Source organism: Gopherus evgoodei, chromosome 11 (genome assembly GCF_007399415.2).
Source record: "Gopherus evgoodei ecotype Sinaloan lineage chromosome 11, rGopEvg1_v1.p, whole genome shotgun sequence".
Lineage (NCBI taxonomy): Eukaryota > Metazoa > Chordata > Testudines > Testudinidae > Gopherus > Gopherus evgoodei.
The window spans coordinates 80501325-80521075 of record NC_044332.1 but is presented as its reverse complement, the minus strand read 5'-3'; the positions used below and the strand labels follow the sequence as shown (position 1 = coordinate 80521075).

At 54.1% G+C, this 19751-nt stretch overlaps 1 protein-coding gene across 2 annotated transcripts in view; it reads right to left on the bottom strand.

Annotated features, from left to right (window-relative positions):
- Positions 1-464: 464 nt before the first annotated feature.
- ASIC4 (acid sensing ion channel subunit family member 4) overlaps positions 465-19751 on the bottom strand; it is a 117554-nt gene continuing 98267 nt past the window's right edge. For both annotated transcript variants that reach the window (XM_030579640.1, XM_030579639.1), the window contains exon 10: positions 465-1077. In XM_030579640.1, coding sequence (XP_030435500.1) covers positions 964-1077 — 114 coding nt within the window. In that variant the 3' untranslated portion in view covers positions 465-963. The remainder of the gene's footprint in view (positions 1078-19751) is intronic.

Here is a 19751-nt window from a genome sequence, read left to right as displayed (position 1 = left end):
GGAGGGGTGGGCTCGGGGCACAAACACACAGTGTGGGGTGGGGGCAGTGGGCGCTCAGCACCCAGGGATGGTGGGGGCTGTGGGGCGCAGCAAGGAATTGAGACAGGGGGCAGGGCTGCACTGGGGAGGGTAGAAGTAAGGTCTGTGCATGGGCGGGGCTGCACTGGGGTGGGGGCGTGGGGAGCTCTGTGGGGGGCGTGCACTCGGGCGGGGTTGCATCGGGGTGGGGAGCTCTAGGGGGAGTGCACTGGGGTGGAGGTGGGGATCTCTGTTGGGGGCGCACTGGGGCGGGGCTGCACTGGGTTGGGAAGCTCTGTGGGGGGAGCACACTGGGGGCGGGGCTGCACTGGGGTGCGGAGCTCTGGGGGGAGTGCACTGGGGCAGGGCTACACCAGGGTGGGGGTGTGGGGAGCTCTGGGGGGATGCAGGACGGTGCATGTGTGGGGGCAGGGGGCGCAGGGGGGGGTTATGCAGCTGGCTGCTGCAGCCAGGGCAGGGGGCGCTTGCTGGGGATGAGGCTCTAGGGTGGCGTGAGTCTGTTCTGGGCGAGGCCCCTTCCCCGCTGGGTGGGAGCGACTGGGCTGCAGCCCCGCCAGGTGTGTGTGTGTGGGGGGTTCACCCACACTGGAGGGAGGGTTCACCTCCACAGCCGAATGCAGCATTCACACTGGGTCCCTGCCCTCCCCCAGTCCCCACGCTGGGCCCGATCCTCGGGCCGGGTTGTTTTCCGGCCGGTGCCGCGTCTGTCCAGGCTGGCTGCTCCCAGGGCAGGGCTGCGCGGCTCTGCTCTGCGCCATGTGCTTTGTGCTGGGCCGACCCCGGCGCTGGCTGGGCATGGGGCTGCCAGGCTGGGCCGGTCTTGGGGCAGGGCGTGGCTGATGGGCTGCAGGGGTGGCTGGGGAGAGGAGGGGCCTGGTGCCCCCCATGCCAGGCGCTGGCGCCGCTCTCCATGCAGAGCCTGGCCTAGCAGGCGAAGTCCTCGAAGACGCCCTGGTGGGCATAGCGGTGGCGGTGGTTGGGCAGGATGCTGGTGCTGTAGGTGCCCTCGGCGCGTCGGCCCAGCATCCCGCAGGGGCTCTGCAGGGGAAGACAAAGTCACTGTGGCAGCCAGGCCCCCTCGCCCCCCAGGGAGCCAGGCCTGGTGCCCCCCCCCCCCGTCTCCCAGGGAGCCAGGCCTGGTGCCTCCCTGGCGAGACCCTTTCCCCACCTGCAAGGCCCATGGGCCAGCTCTGCTGGGCTGTACGCTTCCCCTGCCGCAGCCCCCCCCTCCCCACCTCCCAGGCGTTTCTGTGCCTCCTGCTGGCAAGGCCCTGCCCATCCCTGAGACCCCCCTGGACGGGGCGAGGAGCCTGGTGCCAGCAAGCCACAGTCCAGGCCCCAGGGGGCTGTGTCAGGCCCTGCCTTCACCACACCGACCACGTGTGTGTGGGGACGTGGTTACAGCCCAGAGCAGGGTCGGCCAGGCCCCATCACCTGCAGGGGACAAACACTCCTCGCCATTAGCCTGGGCCTGGCTCCCCCCCTCGCTCCATGGGCTGGAGATTAAATGACCCCCCCAGAGTCCCTGGCTGCAGCTGGGCACTGGAAACACCAGCCACGTACAGAGCGACTCAGCTGGAGCTGTTTGTATTGGCCAATAGCACCCAGGGCCTGGACCCCTCGCCCTGGCGCCCAGCCCCCTCCATCTCCCCTCGCACGGAGGAACCAGTGACGCTGTAACTCCTGTCCCAGAGCAATGGCAGCAGGATCATGATCCGGAAATGACAGAGGCACCTGCCAGACACCAGCCCTACCTGCCCAGTAGGGGGCAGCGCAGCCTGGCCACCGTGCTCCTGCTGTGACGGGGCGGCCACGAGCATCCCGCCGGGATAGCACCAGCCTGGACACGTGCCACTCACTAGGGCTGGGTTCTGGACTGCCCCACGCCATGGGACCCTGGCATCACTCTGCTGCCGTGCACAGAGCTCCCCCAACTGACCCCAGAGCAACAGCGCAGCCGGCCCCAGAGCCTCCCATCCGGGAGCTCAGGCTGGGGGGCGCCAGACGAGTCTGCTGCTGCCTACAGACCCCAGCCCCTGCAGCCAGGACAGCACCAGGCCCCTGGGCAGGCAGCCAGCCCCGGGCTGGTTCCCTGAGGCCTGGGAGGGGTCCCCGGGCCGTGCTGCTCGTCGCACAGACACTAGCTATGAGCATTTCCAAGGAGTTTTAACCAGTTCGATTTTTGCACTAGGAGGAAATTAAAGTAAATCCGGCGGGTGCTGAGTGAAATAAGAATTATTCTATTAAACTACCAGGGGGGCAAATTTGTCACATACACATGGGAGAAAGAAGGGAAAAATGCAGCGTCAGCTATGGATAGTCTTAACTCAGGAAGTTCCTTCGAGAGGAAATGTAGCCAAACTCCAAACCCGCAGACAATGGAACTTTCTGCGCCTGCATCCTATAGATAACTAACTGCTTGCTTTGCAAACTAACGCAAGGGGTGGGGGGCGAGTAGATGAACAATAAGGGGTTACAAGAGGGGCAGATACATGTAGCCTGCTAATTATGTATGGTAATGATAGCAAATTTTGGCCAATCATAGAGCGATAGATTATCATAGTCAACTGCATATAATACTTTGGTGTAAGTGTTTTCTTCGTTCTTCATGACTTGTGAGCTCGAACCCAACTGCAATTGAAATAAACGGATCGCCCCTCTCAGGGCTCCTTGCTTGACTAGCTGTGTCCGTCTCTCCTTATTCCTCAGCTGGAACGGACAGGAATTTCCACAACAGTTTTGGCGACCACGAAGGGAATTCTCCAGCTCGGAACCGCTCCGGGGCCCCTCCCTCGAGAAGGACCAGCGTGAGCCGAGGTGAGTTTACCTTGGGTTGTATTGTCTTGGGAGTTGGCCCCCAGCGGGGATGATAAGGAGGACTCTGAGAGATGGACCACAAGCAACGAGACAGATTGCGTTAGGAGAGTTTGAGGCCGCTTCAGGAGACGGGTAAATTGTCTCTGTTTTGTGTTATGTGTACACGTGGGTCTTAGACCCGGCAGTTTCCTTGGGACAGCCTCGGTGAAATTACTGGGACATCCGTTTGGCAGTTAAACACTCTTAGAGTGCCAGCCCAGTATAAAGACAAGTTTCGGATGACAGAAGATTAACCAGGCAGGAACAGAGGCTGACTGAATAGGCTGGGTGGTCTCCCCGGGACATAAAGGAAACCGTCACTGACTCCAGGACTTTGTTCTCGGTAACACTGAGGACAGTGGAGAACTGAAACAGGGAATTTAGAAGTCAGTCAGACCTGACACAGGAAACAGTCAGGGGAAATTCGATGCCGGCACACTCCTGGGATGCGTTTTCAAGATTTGGGGAAGACTCGGTGGCACAGCTGGCTTGTCCAAGCGGCCACTTAATATCCTTTGTATAACAGCCTGGACCTCTTACATTTTTAATCAGCCACCAGAGGAACAGTGGCCAGAAAATGGGTCATTTAATGAGGTCCGCCTCAAAACCTTGAGAACCATCCTGGAAGATTTAAGACCAGAACAAATGAATTATTTGTATTTGTTTTATAACGCTGCCCCAATTTGTAAAGACAAAGAGTGCACTCCCATGTTACAACAAACTAAACCTCCTCCCTACCAGCAGTGTAGATCAGAGGAAGATGATTATAGGCCACTTCCCCCACCAGCTGTATCCCCTCAACCCCTTCCCGTTCAGGTAAATCAGGTGGCTCCAGGGACCGCCTCTGCACCGGTGCAGGATCTGCCTCCAACCCCATCCCGACCCCGAGCCACATTGTATCCTGATCCAGTGGCCTATAATACCCGAAGCCACGTTCGCAGGCGAAGTCTCCCCGATTCCTCAACCAGCTCATGGGGTTGGTCTCCCGACTGTGTTCCTGGAGATGTCAATTTCAAGCTCATTAAACAGAAAGGACAGAACTTTCCAGTACTCCAAATGCCCTTAAGACAGTACCCTGTTCCTACTGGAGCGGGTCAGGTTGTTGACCGCTATGTCCATATTCCCTTCTCTATCAGTGACCTTTGAATTGGAAGATTACCACCCCAAAGGTCAGGGACGACCCAGAATCTATACATAGGACATTTGAAACTATTTTTGCCACTCATAATCCTACGTGGCAAGATATCCAAGTTCCTTTAAAACCCCTACTTTCTGAGGAAAAAAGGAAACAAGTGCTCAGTCGAGCTCAGGAGTCTATAGGTGATTTACCCCACAGCCACCAGGACAGAATGCCCTGACTGCGATCCTAACTGGGATGACAATAATGCTGGAGATCAATATTAGTTAAGGCTGGGCAGAGAACTCCTAATTGGAGTAAAGTAACTTCTGTCCAGCAAGGCCCAGATGGACACCCCTCAAACTATTATGAAAGACTAATAAAAGCTGCTAAGTTGTTTGGGGGCCTAGATCCTGAGGCAGAAACAAATGTGCCAGTGATAAGAGGATTGTTTAAAGACCAGGCTGTGGAGGATATAAGGAGGAGATTAAATGATGTAGACGGATTTGCAGGGATGCCCCTTTCTCAGATAGTGGCTATTGCCACCAGAGTGTTTAATGGGCAAGAAGCCCGACGAAAGGCTGGGGCGGCAAGGAAGATAAAGGGAATATAAGAATGTTGGCGGCTGTATTGAAGGGAGCAGAGCCTGGTGTCGGCAGAGGCCAAGGAAGAGGACAAGGGTTTGTTGGTAGAGTGGGACCCAGTAAAGGGGGGTCCAGAGGACCTTTAATTTGTTATTGCTGTCATCAAGAAGGGCACATGAAAAGAGACTGTAGGCTGAGAGCATCAAGACAGCCCTTGTAGAAGAATTACTAGAAGCTATTCATTTGCCAGCTGCCGTTTCAGTAATGCACTGTATGGGGCATACTGGACTACAAGATGAATTATCTAGAGGCAATGACTTTGCAGATAGGACTGCACAGACTGCTACAAGGCAACCTTTGAAAACCCAAGCATGTTTCTTGGATAAATACACTCCGGATGAGGCATAGAAATTAAAAGAGCAGCTCTCCGGATGGCCACCAGATTGGCCTAAGTGGACATATTGCAAAGTGGATTCAAGAGAAAGGGAAAGGTGGGAACAGGTGGGTGCACGGATGGACCCTGATGGTGTCCGGTACATGTCGGATGGCAGAAGGGTCCTCCCAGCTCACTACCTCACCTCGCTACCAAAATCTCCACAAGCACACACACATGGGAGCAACCGGAATGGCCTAAGTTGTAAAGAGACAGTGGTTTGCCTCTGGAGTATATCGGCAGGCTAAATTAGTTGCATCCCAATGTGCCCAGTTCAATCCAAGGGGGGAACCCAAAGGCCCTCCTGGAGCAAGACCATGGACATATATTCCTTTTGAAAGGTTACAAATAGACTTTGCTGATATGCCCCCTTGTCAGGGATTCAAACACTTACTAGTCACAGAGGATCAGTTGACAGGGTGGGTGGAGGCCTTTCCCACTTCGAAAGCCACTGCTGCAACAATGGCCAAGCTTCTCCTGCATGAAATAGTGCCCAGATATGGACCCCAAGGGTCATTGAAAGTGATCAGGGCACCCACTTTACTTCGACTGTTCTTCAGCATTTAATGACTGGACTTGGTATCACCTGGAAGCTGCACGTACCTTGGCACCTGGCATCTTCAGGCCACGTTGAGAGAATGTACTTTGTTTTGAAGCAGAATTTAAGAAAACTATGTAAAGAAAGTAACCTTAAGTGGGTACAGGTCCTTCCTCTTGTCCTGCACAAGCCAGAAGTACCCCCAGGGGAAAACTTAAGCTTTCCCCTTTCGAACTGTTGTTTGGTAGACCTCCCTCATCTCACGTGCCTGGAAGGATACTCTTAAGTGATTTAGTTTTGGGGGGACACTGAACTAACCTCCTATGCCTTACAATTCCAGAAGCAGCTTACCTCCATTCACAGGTACGCCTGCCATTTCCAAGGACAGCCCCTGGACGTGAATGCCCACTCGTTTCAGCCCAGTGATTTCGTGCTTGTGAAAACTTACAGGAAGCATACTCTCCAACCTGTCTGGGATGGGCCATTCCAGATCCTGTTGACTACTCCTACGGCCATCAAAGTAGCTGAAAGAGACTCCTGGATTCATTATACCCGAGCCAAGAAAGACTATTCTGTTTCTAACACCTTGCCTCCACAGGTATCCACAGGAAATAAATCTTGTGTTCTCTCTCCAGAGGACCAGTGGATGGTGCAGACCTTACCTGGACTGAAACTTAAATTCACTCAAAGGGGAACACATGGATAAGGTCCCCAGCAACGGAGCGATGCTTGTTGGCCGACCGGCAAGGCCAACCAGAAGTAGATGACTACTGGGCAGCTAAGGCCCTAAACGACTGATATCAGGGTTTTGATGGATATAGAAGATTGGACTGTATTATTTGGATTAACGTTTATTGCTCTTTTTTCTTTTATTTGTTGGTATTTTAACCTATTGTGAAAATGTTTCCTCTGTTAATTATGTTGTTTTCCCCTTCCCTTTCTTATGAGCATAATAATTTCATTAGATTTAGCCATGTGGTGAGGAATAGAATCCCAGATGAAGGAATGACTCATGCTGGGTGTGCACCTTGGTGCCTCCCAATGCAGAACGAGGACTTTCTTTCCTTCCTATCCCTTTGACGGCTGCAAATATTACTCGTTCAAAGGTGTATGTTACTCCCTATTGGGCTACAACTCATACTTGGCAACAAGAAGGTATAAGCCCTACCACCAGGTATTTGTTAACCTTCGAGGCGCAAGGTGAGTGGTGTCTCCTGGGGAATGGGCCAGGCTTGTTTTTAGGGGACAGTACTTGCAAATACTATGCGGGCCCAGGTGGTGACGGAGAGTGAGCCACTGCCCTTGTTTATTGTTTTGACACCACTGACGACATTAACCGCAAAAGTGTCTGCGCCAATAGTGTCTGCTCTGAAAGCTGCACCATGGTATGGGAAAACTCTGATGGATGAATGTCTGTATGCAGGCAAAAACGCAGAGATGTAGAGGTCTCCTCGGAGCATGGGCCTATTGGGTTTATGGGACGTTATACATTCTTGTTACAAAAAGCGTTGGGAGTGATGTGATGCAGTAGGGACTGTCTGTGTGGGGGATGGGAGAGCCGGGGGTGTCTTTAGGTGAGGGACAGGACCTAGGCCTGTAACCTGAGCCAGGTAGGGGGGGAGGGGGTCAGCACCTTTGCCTGGGAAGCTGGACAAAGGAAGGGGCCGGCTGGAGGGAGTTAGTTCAGTTTTGGTGTTGGGCTGGGTGGTTGGAATTCAGGGAATCCCAAACTGGGAACTAAGCTTCCTGAACCCCCAGAAGGACTCGATTGAGGGGTCCTGGTTGTGCCTCCAAGCTCTGCTGTAACCTGCATTCCTGTTGTCCAATAAACCTTATGTTTTACTGGCTGGCTGAGAGTCACTGTGAGTCCCAGGAAGAGGGGTGCAGGGCCGGACTCCCCCACACTCCGTGACAACTGGTGGCAGCGGCGGGATCTACTGCACCCCATGGATGGCGCTTCCTGCAGTAAGTGACTGGAGCAGTAAAATGAAGGGGGATTGAGGGGGACCAGGTGGGCTGAAGAGACAGAGAGCGACGGTTTCAGGAGGCGATTAACCCCTGGGAGTGTGTGACCAGAGCAAAGGACTTTGCAGTAACAGGATTCCCTGGGGGGATTGCAGGAGCAGTCCCAGGGGCAGAGGAGTCTGCAGCTCGACCCTGGCAGAGAGGGGGTGACCTGAAAAAGGGCTGGTGCATGAGGGGTCTCCCTGGAACCGGTGGGAAGCTGAGAGCACAGGCCGGCGAGTGGCCAGCAGGAAGATGTATGCTAAACACCTTAGGAAAGACCTGGTGGAGCTGTGCAGATAGAGGGGCCTACACATTGGGAGGTCCACCAAAGAACAGCTAATTGCCCAACTGGAGGAGAAGGATCGCTTGGATGAACCGAGCCCTGTCCCTGAGGGAAGTCACCCGGCAGATGCAGTGTGGGCCCCGGGGCCTGACATGGCTGGGAGGGGCCAGACTGCTGCTGAGGACACTCCAAGACCCTGCCCACCTATAGTTAGGGGATGGGTTGGGGGCAGCCCAGTGAATACCGAGGGCACCCTGACCCCGGCGGCCAGCAGGGGATCGTCCTGGCGGAGCTCCCCGTCCCTGGAACGGATGCGGATTGAAAATGACAGAGAGCTGAGACGGGAAGAGCTCGAGTTAAGGAGGCAAGAACTGAAGAAGCGGGAGAACCAGCATAAACACAAGGAGAACCAGTGCCAGCATGAACTGGAGCTGGCCCGGCTGAGAAGCAGCGGGGTCCTGGCTGCGGTGAGTGAGGGGGGACCCAAGCCTACAAAGAGCTTTGATAAGCACTTGCTGCCCCGGCGTAAGGAGGGGGAGGACATAGATACCTTCCTGACGGCCTTTGAGAATGCCTGCGAGCTGCACAGGGTTGACCCTGCAGACAGGATCGCAGTTCTCACCCCCTTACTGGACTCCACAGCCGTGGAGGTGTACAGCCGACTGAAAGGGGTGGAGGCAGGGGACTACGAACTGTTCAAACAGGCCCTGCTCCGCGAGTTTGGGCTGACTCCTGAGATGTACCGGAAAAGGTTCTGGAGTCAGCGTAAAACCCGTGAGGTCACATACCTACAACTGGTCAACCGGGCGCAGGGGTATGCCTGCAAGTGGACAGCTGGGGCCCAAACTAAAGAGGACCTGCTTGACCTATTCATACTGGAGCACCTGTACGAGCAGTGCCCGTCCGACCTGAGGCTGTGGTTGATGGACCAGAAGCCGGAGAACCCGCAGCATGCAGGCCAGCTGGTCGACCAATTTGTGGATAGTCGGGCAGGGGATGGCAGGGAGGAGTCTCGAAGGAGCAGGCCTGCCTCAACGCAGAGAGAGAGTCATCATGGGACCTCCCAAAGGGGGCCTATGGAGAACCCCCCGAAAAGGGGAACATCCAGTGTCAGGTCCAGCCGACCCACTCAAGGGGACCCACGAGATATGGGCTGCTATCGCTGTGGCCAACGAGGCCACATACGGGCCCAGTGCCCCAAGCTCAGGGACAGACCAAGTAGACCCAACCCACAGAGGTTTGACTGGGTAAAGACCCAGTCGGATGAGGGGCAACATTCCCAGGAAAGGGGGGCTGGCTGCATACCACCTGTGAAGGAGGGAGGAGGGCCCCAGGTCAGCTCCTCTGGGGGGCTGGATGCTCCAGGCTCTGGGTTTTTGGTTTACCAGGTGGGCGCGGGGCTGCCCCCCCCGGAAAGAGTGCCTTGTTCACCTGGAGGTAGACGTGAGGAAGGTCACTGGGTACTGGGACACGGGCGCAGAAGTGACGCTCGCTCGGCCCGAGGTGGTGGCCTCAGATCGGATGGTGCCCGACACCTACCTGACCCTGATGGGTGTGGGCGGGACCCCATTCAAGGTGCCCGTGGCGAGGGTACACCTGAAGAGGGGGGCCAAGAAGGGCCCCAAGGATGTGGGGGTACACCCACATTTGCCCAAGGAGGTGTTAATGGGGGGGGAACTGGAGGTCTGGCCAAGCAACGCCCGAGGTGCCCTGGTTGTGACTTGTAGTCAGAGTCGGCGAAGGGCACTGCGCCCCGACAATGGGGAAGGTACTCGACCCGAGGTGCAGGACCCTAATCCAAGGGGCAGGGAATGCCCAGAGACACGGCTCAGAGAGGCTGCGGCCTCAGACCCAGGCAGCGAGAGAGAGCAGGTCCCCATCCCTGTCCCAGCTGCTGAGTTCCAGGCCGAGTTGCAGAAAGATCCCTCCTCGCGGAAGCCCAGGGACCGGGCTGACCTCAGTGCGGTACAGACCATGAGGAGAGGTTGCAAGGAGAGGTTCCTGTGGAAGAAGGGGTTCCTGTACCGAGAATGGGCTCCCCCCGGGGAAGTGGAGTCATGGGGGATCAGGAGGCAGCTGCTGGTTCCCCAGAAGTTTAGCCACAAGCTACTGTACCTGGCCCATGACATCCCTCTCGCAGGGCACCAGGGAATCCGGCGCACCAGGCAGAGGCTGCTACAGAACTTTTACTGGCCTGGGGTCTTTACCCAGGTCCGACAGTACTGCCAATCCTGTGACCCCTGCCAGAGGGTGGGGAAGGCCCGGGACAAGGGGAAAGCGGCTTTGAGGCCTTTACCCATCATAGAAGAACCTTTCCAGAAGGTGGCCATGGACATAGTGGGACCCCTCAGCAAGACGACCCTGTTGGGAAAGAAATACATTCTGGCGATGGTAGATTTCGCCACTCATTACCCCGAGGCAGTGGCCTTGTCCTCTATCGAAGCAGACACTGTGGCAGATGCGCTGCTGATCATGGGCCCCAGTGACGGCTGGGTGGAGTTCCCCAACGAAGTCTTAACGGATCAGGGGTCCAACTTCATGTCGGCCCTGCTCCAGTCCTTATGGCAGAAATGTGGGGTCCAGCACAACGGGGCCTCAGCGTATCAACCCCAGTCCAACGGGCTGTTGGAAAGGTTCAATGGGACACTAAAGATGATGCTAAAAACATTTATGAACCAGCACCCATAGGACTGGGACAAGTACTTACCTCACCTGCTGTTCGCGTACAGGGAGGTACCCCAGGAATCTACCGGGTTTTCACATTTTGAGCTGTTGTATGGAAGGCAGGTAAGGGGGCCCCTGGACCTGATGAGGGACAAATGGGAGGGGAAGGCCGCTCCCGAGGGAGAGTCAGTGGTGGAGTATGTCCTGACCTTCCGGGAAAGACTGGCCGAGCTCATGGGGCTGGCCAGGGAGAATCTGGCCCGAGCCTAGAGGAAGCAGAAGGTCTGGTATGACCGCACGGCGTGGGCCCGAGCCTTCGCCACCGGGGATCAGGTGATGGTTCTCATCCCCGTGAGGAAAAACAAACTCCAGGCTGCCTGGGAAGGGCCCTTCAAGGTGATCAAGCAACTGAATGAGGTAAACTATGTGGTGGAGCTGTCAAACCAGGCACATCACCGTCGGGTGTACCATGTGAACATGATGAAACCATACTATGACAGGGGGAATGTGGTGTTGGCCGTGTGTGGACATTGGGAGGGGCAGGGAGATGACCCCTTAGTAGATCTATTCCCTGGGACAAAAGCGGGTTCCCCCCTGGAGGCAATTCCCCTCTCTGATCAGCTGACCCCGGGCCAGCACGCTGAGATCAGGGGGGGCTGCATCTATACCGACAGCTGTTTTCCAACCAGCCTGGACGCACTCATTTGACTGTCCACCGGGTGCAGACTGGGTCACATCCCCCTATAAGATGCTCCCCTTTTCGGGTCACCGGGAAAACTGCCCAGGATCTTGAAAGAGAGGTCAGGGACATGCTGGCTTTGGGGGTGATCCAGCCGTCTTCCAGGCCCTGGGCTTCGCCAGTGGTGCTGGTCCCCAAAAGGGATGGGTCGATCTGGTTCCGTGTGGACTATCAGAAGCTCAATGCCATCACTGTAGCCAATGCCTACCCCAGGCCCAGGCCTGACGAGCTCCTAGACAAGCTTGGAGGTGCTCGGTACCTCACCACCATGGATCTTATAAAGGGCTGCTGGCAAGTGCCGCTGGACACAGATGCCAGGCTGAAATCGGCCTTTATCACCCCTCTGGGGCTCTATGAGTTTCTGACCCTTCCTTTCGGCCTCAAGGGAGCTCCGGCCACCTTCCAGCGCCTGGTGGATCAGCTACTGAGGGGGATGGAGAGTTTTGCCGTGACGTATACTGAAGACATCTGCGTCTTCAGCCAGACCTGGGAGGACCACGTGTCCCAGGTTAAACAAGTGCTGAACCGACTCCGGGAGGCTGGGTTAACCGTAAAGGCTTGAGAAGTGCAAGGTGGGGATGGCTGAAGTATCTTACCTGGGCCATCGGATGGGGAGCGGCTGCCTAAGGCCGGAACCAGTCAAGGTGGAGGTGATCAGAGACTGGCCTGCTCCCCAAACCAAAAAGCAAGTCCAGGCCTTTATTGGGATGGCGGGGTACTATCGAAGGTTCGTGCCCCACTTTAGTGCCATAGCCGGCCCCATCACTAAACTGTGCAAAAAGGGGAAGCCAGACAAGGTGATCTGGACTGAGCAGTGCCAGGAGGCTTTCCGGGCGCTGAAGGAGGCTCTGGTTAGTGGCCCCGTTCTGGCAAACCCAGATTTTGACAAACCCTTTATGGTGTTCACTGATGCCTCAGACATGGGACTGGGGGCGGTGTTAATGCAGGAGGATGAAAATGGGGAGAGACACCCCATCGTGTACCTGAGTAAGAAGCTGCTACCCCGGGAACAAAGCTACGCGGCCATCGAGAAGGAATGCCTGGCCATGGTGTGGGCCCTAAAGAAGCTAAAGCCATATCTCTTTGGGCGACACTTCACCGTGTACACCGACCACTCTCCCCTGACCTGGCTGCACCAGATGAAAGGAGCCAGCGCCAAGCTCCTGAGGTAGAGCCTGCTCCTGCAGGACTATGACATGGACGTGGTCCATGTGAAGGGAAGTGCCAACCTGACAGCGGATCCGTTGTCCCGGAGAGGGGACCCTGAACTTCCCCAGGTCACTGGGCAGAGTGACCCCGCTCAGTTCAGTCTCGAAGGGGGGAGAGATGTGATGGAGTAGGGGCTGTCTGTGTGGGGAATGGGAGAGCAGGGGAGGACTTTAGGTGAGGGACAGGACCTAAGCCTGTAACCTGAGCCAGGTGGGGGGGAGGGATGTCAGCACATTTGCCCGGAATCCGGACAAAAGGAAGGAGCTGGCTGCATTCCTGTTGTCCAATAAACCTGTGTTACTGGCTGGCTGAGAGTCACTGTGAGTCCAGGAAGAGGGGTGCAGGGCCGGACTCCCCCACACTCCGTGACAGGGACGTTATACATTCTTGTTACAAAAAGCGTTGGGAGTGACACGGGATGCACCTCCCGGCCCTGTTCCAGCAGGGTTCGGTTCTTACTAGGTGTGTGGGAATAAAGCCGATCATACCCTTCCAGTACACTTCTCATGTGATGGTGTCACTGGTGTAAATATGTGGGCAGAGTTTGCATCAAGGTTTGTTGCATGGATTGGTTCCTGAGCTCGAGTTACTATGGTGCGGTGTGCAGTTACTGGTGAGAATATGTTTCAGGTTGGCAGGTTGTCTGTGGGCGAGGACTGGCCTGCCACCCAAGGCCTGTGAAAGTGTGGGAGCATTGTCCAGGATGGGTTGTAGATCCTTGATGATGCGTTGGAGGGGTTTTAGCTGGGGGCTGTATGTGATGGCCACTGGAGTCCTGCTGGTTTCTTTCTTGGGTTTGTCTTGCAGTAGGAGGCTTCTGGGTACACGTTTGGCCCTGTTGATCTGTTTCCTTATTTCCTCATGCGGGTATTGTAGTTTTGAGAATGCTTGGTGGAGATTTTGTAGGTGTTGGTCTCTATCTGAGGGGTTAGAGACATCGCCCGAGACAGGTCTGATAAAGGCAGCTGGACACATGATTGGTTTGATGATTTATTTTCCTGGTTCCCTTCCCTAACAGGCTGGCTTAAGGGACTCCTGAAGGGAGGTGTTATGATTTTACTGATGATTGTGTTTATTTTTGTGTGTGTTTAAACTGTCCATGTGCATAATGTCTAAATGAGCTAGGGCAACTAGCAAACCGAAGGGAATATTTCTCTCTTTACGAGACGACGGGTTTTGGCAAAGGTGGGAACCATGCCAGATGCTGATATTCTAATCCCTACATATTCACTGTAACACTCCTACTGCTGTGGAAAGTATGATCATGAGCCCATTATATGGATCATGATTAAAGGGGGGAAATTGAAGTAAGAATTATTCTACTTAACTACCAGGGGGGCAAATTTGTCACATACATGTAAGCAGAGTCAGGATAAGCTCTACCCTGACATCTGGTGGAAAGAATTTCAGAGAGTGTATTTGCATAGGCACGCCCACCCTATCCCAGACTGCCGAGCTGTGGGACTGCTTGGTGACAGAAATGACTCACCCTCAGTTGGGCGGTACTGGCTAGACATGGGACATGGGTTCCAAAACCCAGTGAACTGAGAGAGGCTGGTGATAGGTATCTGTGCCTGGTGATGCAGTTGCCTTGTGGAGCCAGAAGCACCAGTTCCACCCCCTCCTCTCTCCACTGTGGAATGTCAGAGTTGATTTTTTATTCCCTCAAGAATTTAAATACAGGTGACTGAGCTGAACTGACTTTGGGCTAATGGTGCACTCGCACTGGGGCTCCCCCACTAAGAGCTGAGATCACTAAGAGTTGAAATCACAAAAAAGCTGAAATTACTGAGCTGAGAGCACTGAGTACTGTGCTAACTAGTGGGGGAGCCTGAAGCTATACTGTGGAACAGAGCTGTTGGCGGAGTGGAGCAGTTTGTGGGGATGGCTGGAGCAGATCATGGGACAGCTGGTGGCAGCAGAGTGGCTGACAGAGCGGAGTAGCTGTGGGACGGGTGGAGCGGCCCACAGAGCGAGCAGAGCCGAGCAGTTTGCAGAGAGAACCGGAGCAGCTCATGGAGCAGAGCAGCTGGTGGAGCGGAGCAGTTTCTGAGGATGGCTGGAGGAGCAGCGTGCAGCGGCTGGTAAAGTGGAGCAGTTCGTGGAGAAGGCGGAAGCAGAACCCACGGAGAGACAGGGCAGTTGGCCCAGGACCACGTAAGGTGTCTCTTTCTATCCAGGCTGGGGGGGGGGACCTCTACAGATAAACTCTCGAACTCTGGGGTGGCATTGACCAGAGACTTTTGGGTTGTTGGACTTTGGGGTGATTGGACTTAAAACCCTAAGGGGAAAAAGGACAGTGCCAAAAGTACTTGGAGGTGGGTTTTTGTTTATGGTTTGTGTTATAACCCTGTTTGTGGTGTTTCTCCAATGGGATGCCGCATTAATTCCTTCCTTTATTAAAAAGATTTTGCTACACTCAGACTCCGTGCTTGCGAGAGGGGAAGTATTGCCTCCTAGAGGCGCCCAGGGGGATGTGGTATGTGAGTGTCCCAGGTCACTGGGTGGGGGCTCAAGCCGGTTATGCATTGTGTTACTGAAACGGAACCCCTGGATACTGAACCCGGCCCTTGTTGCTGCCAACTCAGAGGGGCAGAAGGGTTACATTTTTGGGGGCTCGTCCGGGATACCTGGGTCAGTACCCCTCGCAAGCACCTGTTGAGTGTTCCACTGTAATGGGAAATAATTGTGTTTATATTTTGAGGGAACTACTGTTTGTATAATGGCTAATATGTCGGGTTTGTTGGGCTCCAGTCCTGCAGCCTCTAGCTCAGGGGCGGCAGATTCAGCCTATGATTGGGCAAACGCACTGGGGCATATATTGGAAAAGATTGTGTTGGCCTATGCTACGTCGAACTCTTGTCGTAAGTTAAGGTTATTTGATGGGGAAGAGGAGTTTGAACTCTGGTCAGAGCATACTACTGAAATGCTGCGGGAGTGGGCCGTACCCGATGTAGAAAAGCGACGATGTCTAATAGAGAGCCTTAGTGGCCCAGCGTTAGATGTAATTCGCACCCTGAAGCTCACTGACCCTGAGGTCAGTGTGAAGGACTGCCTAGAGGCCCTTGATAATACCTTTGGGAGCGTAGAGGGCCCTGAGGACAGTTACTGTAAATTCATTAATTCCCAACAGCAAAGGGGTGAGAAAATTTCAGCCTATATACAGAGGCTGGAGAGACTGCTTCAGAGAGCTGTTATGAGGGGAGCAGTGACTGCTGAGCAGATGGATCAGACCAGACTGGCTCAAGTTGTAAGAGGGACTCAGTATCAGAACTCGATCCTACTTCACCTCCGACTAAGAGAACGGCAGGAACATCCCCCAAGTTACTCCCAGCTGATAAAGGAGGTCATGGAGGAAGAAGAAGAAAGGCAGGCGGCCAGCGAGTGTTGGGAAGCCCAAACATTGGAACCAGCCAGCACGACGCCACCGCCAATGGCTAGTGTAAAGATGGTGAGCACCAGAGGAACTTGCCCAACAAATGCAGGTCCTGACAGAACGGATAGCTGAGCTGCAAAGCATCATTGACCGAGCTAAGATTTCCAGGAATAAGGAACCTCAGACTGTGACGATAGAGAAGTCAGTATCTAGAGTCACCGTCCCACCTCGCCGAATGGAGAAAGGACAATTCTTTTGCTACCGGTGTGGTCAGGATGGGCACAGTGCTGCTAACTGCCATAAGGAAGAGAACCCCTCCTTAGTGTATGAAAAGCTGAGGAGTAGTTGGAAGAGATCCAGTAGCTGTCAGAAGGTCCGGGGACAGAGACCACCTAGGCCTAGAGGATTTGAAGATTCCCCCAGAAGAGACCATCCAGCTGGGATCCCTGCAGGACTGATAGGGCCTCGAGCAGAGGTCATGGTGAGGATTGAAGGGGCGGAGTGTAAAGCCGTGCTTGACACTGGATCTCAAGTGACTATTATATTTCAGTCATTCTACCAACAGATGCTTAGGCACCTGCCCATACAGCCACTGACTGGCATTGGTCTGTGTGGCCTCAGCATGGATGAATACCCCTATCAAGGGTATGTCATAGTGCACCTGGAATTCCCAGAGGAGGTTGCTGGGGTAAGGCAAGAGGTAGACACCGCTGCCTTAATATGCCCTGACCCGAAAGGGACCTCTGATGTGTCTGTGCTGATAGGGACCAACTCCAGCCTCTTTAGGATACTGGCCGATTACTGCAGACAGCAAGCAGGAGACCAATATTTGCACACCTTGGTGATACACACACACTGTGCCGAGGCTTACAGAAAAATTGAGGACACGAGAAAAGTGATGCCTGATTTGCCAGTCGGAGCACTGAGGTATGCGGGCCCGGTCCCTTTAGTGGTGCCTGCCATGTCAGAAAAGGAGGTGATTGTCAGGAGTACCTGCCTAAAAGGCAGTAAGGGAACATTAGCTGTGGTAGAGCAGCCAACCCAGGGAGGGCTCCCAGAAGGAGTGCTGGTTCTCAGCGGAGTCATAACCCTACCTGCTGAAGCCCAGGAGGAGGTGACGATACTGGTTGCTAATGAAACACGCCGTGATGTGTTTGTAAAACCAGGGCAGAAGATTGCAGACATCTTTTAGCCTGAAAGTGTTGTGAGACCCCAGTGTGAAGCTGAAGTTCCAATGATAGACCCTGCGAAGTTTGACTTCGGGGACTCACCGCTGTCTGAGGAGTGGAAGGATCGCCTGAGGAAGAAGCTTTGCGAGAGATCCAAGGTGTTCTCACTACATGAGTGGGACGTGGGATGTGCAAAGGGAGTGGAACACCATATCAGGCTACAAGATCCCCGACCCTTCAGGGAGAGGTCTAGAAGGATTGCCCACTCCGAGATGGAAGACGTGCGCCATCATCTTCAAGAGCTGATCGCGAATGGTATCATCACAGAGTCACGAAGCCCCTATGCCTTACCCATTGTGGTCATTCGTAAGAAGAGTGGAAAAATCCGGATGTGTATTGACTACCGCACCCTATACAGGCGCACTACAGTTGATCAGTACACCATGCCTCGAGTACAAGATGCCTTGGACTGTTGGCTGGGTAGTCAGTGGTTCTCTGTGTTGGATCTTCGGAGTGGATACTACCAGATCCCTCTGGGAGAAGAGGATAAGGAGAAGACAGCCTTCATCTGCCCATTAGGGTTTTATCAGTTCGAACGCATGCCACAAGGGATTTCTGGGGGCCCTGCCACATTTCAACGACTTATGGAAAAAGTCGTGGGAGACATGAATTTACTGCAGGTGTTAGTTTACTTGGATGACCTGATTGTGTTTGGAAGAACCCTGGAGGAACATGAAGAAAGACTTCTTAAAGTGCTTGACAGGTTGGAGGCATACGGTTTGAAGCTTTCAATTGATAAATGCCAGTTCTGCCAAACCTCAGTGAAGTATGTAGGTCACATCGTGTCCCAAGAGGGTGTGAGTACTGACCCCGATAAAATAGAAGCACTCACTACCTGGCCACGTCCCAGTAACTACAGAGAACTCAAGACGTTTCTTGGATTTAGTGGCTACTACCGCAGATTTGTGAAGAACTATGCTACGATTGTAAAACCTCTGAATGATCTTACCAGGGGATACCAGTCCAACAAGAACAAATCTAAGACCCAGAATAAGCGGAGGCCTCCAAAGCCTCCTTTGCAGAGACACTATGGCCCCTTCGAACCATTTGGGCCGCGGTGGGATGAAAGATGTGAGAGGGCTTTTCGGGAAATCATTACTTGCCTAACTCATGCTCCCATCCTAGTCTTTGCTGACCCAAGCAAACCGTTTATCCTGCATACTGATGCCAGTTTGGAGGGTCTGGGAGCAGTACTGTATCAGGAAGTGGAAGGCAAACGCAAACCGGTAGCCTTTGCCAGCCGAGGACTGTCTGACAGTGAAACTCGCTATCAGATCCACAAGCTGGAGTTCTTGGCCTTGAAATGGGCCATCACTGAGAAATTTCGAGACTACTTGTATGGTGCTCAGTTCCAGGTTTGGACAGATAACAACACACTGACCTATGTGTTAACAAGTGCTAAATTGGATGCTACAGGCCAGAGATGGGTGGCCGCCTTGGCTAGCTATGAGTTCAGCATTCAATACCAATCAGGGAGGAGCAATGTAGATGCAGATGCCTTGTCCAGACGTCTGCAGGCACCTGACGTTGCTGTGATACCCACGGATGGCGTGAGAGCTATCTGCAGTGTGAGTCGCCGAGAGCCGGAGGCCCCTGAGAGCCTTCATGGATGTGTTGCTGAAGCTTTGGGCCTGCCCCCTGAATGCGTGCCTTCTGCTTCAGTGAACTATATTGCTTTGGACCAATCTCCTTTGCCCATGCTCAATGCAGCTGACTGGCAGGAAGCCCAGCTGCAAGATGTTGACATTCGTGATACACTACTTGCCAAAAGAGAGGGGCGAGGCCCAGCTGAGGTTGTCCCACCTACCCCAGAGGGTAAACTACTATTGAGAGAATGGACCAAACTGAAACTGATTCAGGGAGTGCTACACCGCATGACCACAGACCCTCTACAAAAGCAACGGAATCAACTAGTGCTGCCAAAAGAGTACAGAGCCCTGGCCATGAGGGCCCTGCATGATGACTTTGGACATTTAGGGATGGAGAGGACCCTGGAACTTATCCACAGTAGGTTCTATTGGCCTCGGATGGCCGAAGATGTTCGCAGAAAATGTGACACCTGCGCTCGATGTGTTCAAAGGAAAACTCTGCCCACAAGGGCCGCATATCTGAAGAACATCACCAGCAACAAACCTCTGGAGCTGGTTTGCATTGATTTCTTGTCCTTAGAAGTAGACAAGAGGAATATTGGGAACATCCTAGTAGTGACCGACCATTATACGCGATATGCACAGGCATACCCCACACGTGATCAGAAGGCCACTACCGTTGCTCGAGTACTGTGGGAAAAATATTTCTCAGTTTATGGATTCCCAGCCCGGATACACTCAGATCAGGGACGAGATTTTGAGAGTCACCTTCTGAAGGAGGTGCTGAGGATAGCAGGTATTAAAAAGTCGAGGACAGCGCCTTACCACCCACAAGGTGACCCTCAGCCAGAGAGGTTCAACCGAACCCTATTGGATATGTTAGGGACTTTGCGGCCAGAGCAGAAGGCAACCTGGAGCCAACATGTTGCATTTCTGGTGCACGCCTACAATGCCACAAAGAACGATGCTACGGGGGTCACCCCATATCTCTTGATGTTTGGGCGAGAACCAAGACTACCCATAGATTTGTGCTTTGGTGTATCAGAGGATGGCGATAGCTATGAAACCCATCAGCAATATGTATCCCG